Below are 6,243 nucleotides of genomic sequence, written 5' to 3' on the forward strand. Positions count from 1 at the left end.
CCTACTGTTAGGGGTAGGTTACCTCCACCACTACCCTTTTTCCACCTCCTACTTGGCCCACCTCCTACCATGTCCGCTTCTAAGAAGCGGAAGAGACCAGAGACCGGAGAGGGATCCACACCTTCTACGGGTGGCCAGAGTTCCATGGCCATTCCTACCCCGATCCCTACTCCTACTCCTGAGCAGACACAGCCGGTCTATCCAGCTAATTTTGTTCCACCTCCACCTTTTAAGGCGTCCGCGGTCCTAGACCAAGGGCGCCGTGACGGTTTTCTTCTTGAGCTTCTTACCAGGCAGGCTCGTATGGAGCGGGACATTGCACTTGCTTTGTTCCCTCTATACGAGTATCACATGAGGAGAGGACGTCCTATCTCTGAGGGCTGGCCACACCCGTCTTTTTACTGGTACCCAGCTGAGGGGTACCACAGCCGGCCAGCGAGGCAGACACCGCTGAGCAGGAGGAGAGAGTACTAGATGAGGAGACGAGGAGGAGGGAGCAGCAGATGGGCCCAGACTTCACGGTGGAGGACATGGAGGACGACGGTGACAAGTAGCTACTGGTCTACTCACTTCCCCAGTTTTCTGGCTGGTTTGGGGAAGTTCGTGTTTTGTATGTACATTCTTGCTCTTTTATTTATTTTTGTCTCCTATTTATTTATTGTTTTTCATGCATTTATTGGTTGCTTTTACCCTGTTCCCATTATTTATCTGCTGGTGTATGCTGGAGGACAACGAGGGCGTTGTCCGTTTTGGTTTGGGGAGGGTAATGCATCCTTTGAGTTTGCATTTGCATTTGTTTTTGCATTCATGTTTCCTTTTTCTGCTTGCATTGTATTTATTCCTTTTAAAAATCAAAAAAATAGTAGAAAATTTTCAAAAATTCAAAACAATATTCACGTTTCATTTTGCATATAGGTTGAGTCAGAACGGTCGATTTCCGTGATGATATTACACTGTAACTTGTCATTTTTACTTGAGCCTTGAATTTTTATTGACAGTTATTAGCTTAGTCTTGCGCATATCTACGAGTTAATGTCAAAAATTTAGCTGTCTTTGTAGACTTGACCTGATAGATTGGCAACCTACTTTAAAATTTCTGAGTTTTAGAGCCATATAACTGGTGACATTCATTACCATTTCATTAGGAATTGAGAGTAGTACTCCTTGCATTACATGTTCATCATTTTTCCACATTTATGAAATTCGATTTCTTGTCAAATGCATACATTCGGGTTTGTGGTCGGTGTCACATGCAGGGAGGCGCTTGCAAATTTTCCCTTTCTTTCATGTTCACCCATTTAGCTCCACTTTAGCCAAATATAGCCTTTTTGACACATTAGCTACACCCAAAATTCAACCTGCCCAGTCAAGCTAGTTTAGTGTGACTTTTGTGGTATGTTTATCATGTTGCGAGTTTGGCCTGTTTTTATTGTTTGGAGTTGGGAGAAAAATGAGAAGAATGAGAAAAAGAAAGAAAAAAAGACGTGAAAGAAAGAAAAAAAAAGAAAAAAAAAAGTTGAAAAAGAAAAGAAGAGACGTGAAAGAAAGAAAAAAAAGAAAGAAAAAAAAAGTGAAAAAAAGTTAGTTGTTTGAATAAATGAGACCGTATTAAAAAAGGGAAGTTTGTGACGGTCTCACTCCTCCGTCTTTATTTACATCTTTTTGAGGAGATAGTATATTTGGTTAGTGAGTTGTATGCCATGAAGGGCACTTGCACTTTATTTTCTAGTCAGCTGAGATTCGGATGGTCTTATTTGATCTTGTTTAGGAACTGGCTTGACGCTTTACCTCCACATTTCCATAATCTGTTTTGTCTTTTCTCACCTGTGGCCTCACATTCCCATATTATTTGTAAGCCCTCGGCTGTGACGGACATTGTTGGTTGGAATATGTGCATAGTACTTGAATCGCATGTCTTTTTTGTTGCATGCATGTTATGTAGGTCGCAGTTTAGGTGAGTGACTTTTTCTCCTTCTCTCTTATACATATATTTCACCCTTTGCTTCATGAGAGAAGAGTGACCCCGTGAGAGTATGATTTTGTTGGTCTTGCAAGGTCGATAGGTCAGCTTTATTTATGGACGTCTTATAACTCGTTTGTATATTGACTGTTGTAGCTGTAACTGTTAGTTTTCTTTTGCATTAAATTGGTTCAAGTAGACAAGTTATAGCTAGCTCTGAGATTTCATTTATGTTCCATTAGTTTGCATTTAGTTTACTCGAGGACGAGTAAAGGTTCAGTTTGGGTAGATTTGATACTTGCAATTTATATAGTCTTTTTAGTCTTCTATTGCACGCATTTCTATGCCTTTATGTATCGTTATGTATTGAAAAATGCCCAGAAATGGCTACTTTGGTTTGTTTTGTCTAATTTGCAGAAATGAACCTGAAAGTAGTGAAACCGCGCCCTATTCGTCCTGTTTAGCATGCATTATAAGGAGACGGGAATATTGGAGCGAGAGTCATGCCTTGGAGTGCATGAAGGAAGGTCAAGGGAGCTGTCAAAGACGAGTTAGAGGCTGACTTGGTGGAAAAGCACTCGATCGAGAAGATTTGATGGTCGATCGAGTTGTTTGGCTGACACGAGAATTAGATCGAGTGATTCTATCTGCTTGATCGAATTGGTGATTATTGGAGTTCCTCGATCGAGAGGTTTATTTGCTCAATCGAGTACATATGCTGGAGAAGACCTCGATCAAGTGGTCTGAATCCACTCGATCGAGAGGTTTGCTGTTTTATGCGGGTTTTCTAAGCCCGTGTTGTTTTATTTTATTAAGTATTACGCTTCTCTATATAAGGAAGTCGTAATTAGGTCATTAATCATCTTTTCACATACTTTCTACTGCTTAAACTTCTGAATCTCTTAATTACTTGACTGCTTAATCTCTCAACCTTTTCCTTTGCTTTTGGATTGTTCTCTACGCCGGATTCGTATTGATTGTAATCATTCTACTACTCTTCTTAATCTTAATACTTGTTTGCTTTAATTCTTGTTGTCCCTTTATTACTCTTGCCCTAGCTTTATTTATGATTGTTTGTTATTATTTCATTATGTCTTTCATTAGTATACTTATTATTATTATTATTATTATTGTTGACACCATTAATAACATGAGTAGCTAATTCTTTATATGTTAGGATTAGGGAATCCATGGTAGGATTGTGACGATGTAGTGAATAGACTAGATAATTTATATGTGAAAATCTGTCCCCATAGCAATTTAACTGTAACACCAATTTAGTTGAGTGCACGCTTCTAAATTACATTAATTTGGTTAACTTTACTCCTGGATCGGAAGATTGGAATAAACAGACCTGCTATGAACATTAGACTACCCTAATGAGGACGGAAGTTAAGATAGTGGAAATCTAGGATAGAAAGTGGACCGGAAGGACCTTTCCCTTATCCTTCTCACAGTATATTGTCTAGGCTATTTGCAACTGAGTCGATAGACTACCATGGTGAACCGAAATCCTGGCATACCCTCTCTTATTTGATCACTCTTATCGTATTTTCTCATTTTTATTTCTCTCATTTTATTTCTCTTTCCCTTAAACTTTTAGTAGTTTAGAAACCAAATTAAAAACCCCCATATTGTGACTTAAATAGACGGACCATTAGACAGATATCCTGCCTCCCTGTGGAGAATCGACCCTACTTATCACTAGCTTTCGTTAGTCTATTTAGGTTTATTTTTAGTACACAAACGATAGTATCAGTGCTTGTATTCAGTCACACTACCAGCATTAATTATCTTGTGGATAAGAGTAATAGTTGTAGTATTTAATTGTTTAAGAAGTTTACCAGATTGGAAGAAATCTCTCACAGCAGCCTTCACCTCATTACCCACAATGCACCATGTGTCTTTAAAAAATCGGGTTGAGTAACCATCAGGCCCAGGAGCCTTATCCTTGTGAATATGGAATAGAGCATTAGTAATTTCCTCATCAGTAATGGGAGCACAAAGGCCCTCACCAAGTTCATGGATTACAACCTTCCCTCCCCTTATGGTGGGCAGATGAACAGGTGAGGTAGTAGCAGACTCACCAAGCAGTTTGGTGTAGTACTGAAGGAAAGCCTGCTTTATCCCCTTCTCATCAGTATGCAAATTCCCATCCATATCCTTAATTTGAACAATATTATTGTGATTTCTTTTAGTCTTTAGAAGGTTATGAAAGTATTTAGTGTTAGTGTCACCTTCTTCTAGCTATGTAGTTTTAGCTTTCTGGGTTTGGAAATCCCTCCTAGCCTCCTCCAGATGGCTAGAAACATCCCTGGCTCTCAATTCCTCACTGATTAAGGCAGGATTACACGGATCAGCTCTTAATTTAACTTGAGTTTCATAGAGCATCCTACTAGCAATGCCATCATTCCTCTCAATGTCATGAAACAGATCCTTGTTGAGGCCTTTAAGGGGTTTTTCCAACATCTTCAGTTTAGTAACCACACGAAATATTTTGGTACCTTGAACTGGATTGGACCACCACTCCTCAACAAGAGTTAAGAAGCACGCTGCCTTGCTCCACATATTGAAATACTTGAATTGACCTTTCCGTAATCTATTCTCATTATTAAAAGAAATAATACAAGGACAGTGATCAAAGTGACCCTCAGGAAGGAAGATAGCCTTATTGTTAGATAAGCAAGTAAGCCATTGAGAATTAACTAAAACTCTGTTAATCCTGCTATACACCCTAGATCCAACAGGTTGCTTATTAGTCCAAGTAAACAAAGGACCTTGCCCTGCCACATCCATTAGCTCACAGGTTGCTAGGCAGTTCCTCATAGGTTAGACTTCAGCTCTTAGAACCTCAGAACCAATTCTTTCATCATAATTTGATACATTATTAAAATCACCACACGCAATCCAAGGACTGTCATAAGACTTAGCCTGCCTCACTAAGGCGTCCGAAAGAGGGGTTTCATCAACAATTTTATTAAACCCATACACCATAGTTATTCAAAACCTGACATTGCCAGGAATCCATTTGACATAAACATGTATAAACTGAGCAAAGCACTGCAGCATAGACATGTCAAACACGGCAGGATCCCATAAAACCCAAACTCTACCGCACTTGTGCCAAGGAGAGTTAGTGCAAAGAGACTAGTGAGTACCCAGCTCTCTCAGCACAGGGCCAACAGTAGTACTCTTTATTTTAGTTTCTAAAAGACCATCTAGAATAATTTTATTCTGAAAAAGCTATTTCCTAATAGCATGTTGTTTATTGTCCTTGTTCATACCCCCCAACATTCAAGAATCCAAGCCTATCCATTACCACTGCTTGATGTTGCCTCAGTGTCCTGAGATTTACTTGCAGTACGCAATGCTGTGTTAAGAGATTCCATAAAAGAGACTCCATGCCTGAGCCAAGATTTCTTTGCTCCTATCATACCATCTTGTTTAGTCATCTTAATTAGAGAATATAATCCAGAACTCTGGGTAATAGAGGAGATATCAGCAATAGGTGTTATAAACCCAATAGGAGGTGGCCTGGTTGGAGGAGTAGTGGGTTTCTTGGGTACTGTTGGGCCTGGAAATCCGCAGATATCCCTGATCAATATCTTGCCTTGGCTTGACTGTCAGGGTGTCAGGATGTCAAGCTACCCGGACACATGAAGATAGGCGTCAGGCCATGGAGAGGACAACGGTCGAAATATCAGGACGATATCAGACCAGGAGATCATATTATAAGTAGATTACGCGCACAACATTAAATGGGAAGATTCAGCAATTAAAGCAGTAATTAAGGGCGTAATAATGGATATTATTACGGGTAATTAATACGGAATATTCAGCATTAATGAGGAGATTTACCAAATTGTTCAAAGATATGACTATATAAAGGAGCATTTGGAAATCATTTAGAGGCAGAAGACGCATACAAGAAAAAATATAGCATACGATATTCTCATACTACTTTCAAAGATAATTACATCACATTGTGCTAAATTCTCAATACAATAGTGAAATCCTCTCCTGGCTTGGTGCCCGTGGTTTTTTCCCATTTAAGGGTTTTCCACGTACAAAATCCTTTGTCTAATTATTGTTTTTTTTATTGTACTTTTACTCTTGCATTTCACCCTGACGTCCTGATTTACAGACTAACTAGAGCTAGTTAACCCTACCTAAATCTATCCTGACCTAATTTTGCCTTGCGCAAAATCCAGACAAAACAATTGTCGCCCACCGTGGGGAATCTAGCTCTTTAAATCTTTTTTCCTTATCTTACAAAAATCTAA

The 6,243-nt window shown here is 39.3% G+C and overlaps 1 protein-coding gene across 1 annotated transcript; it reads right to left on the minus strand.

The window, feature by feature from the left end:
• Positions 1-4,207: 4,207 nt before the first annotated feature.
• Positions 4,208-4,786, minus strand: LOC141641211 (uncharacterized). Its single transcript, XM_074449881.1, has one exon. The coding sequence runs from the start codon at positions 4,784-4,786 to the stop codon at positions 4,208-4,210; it is 579 nt and encodes a 192-aa protein (XP_074305982.1).
• Between the last annotated feature and the right edge of the window lie 1,457 nt (positions 4,787-6,243).

This window comes from Silene latifolia, chromosome 2, assembly GCF_048544455.1.
Source record: "Silene latifolia isolate original U9 population chromosome 2, ASM4854445v1, whole genome shotgun sequence".
Classification (NCBI taxonomy): Eukaryota; Viridiplantae; Streptophyta; class Magnoliopsida; order Caryophyllales; family Caryophyllaceae; genus Silene; species Silene latifolia.

Coding starts and splice junctions, on each gene's coding strand:
- LOC141641211 (XM_074449881.1), bottom strand. CDS start 4,786: ATGAGGAACTGCCTAGCAACCTGTGAGCTAATGGATGTGGCAGGGCAA.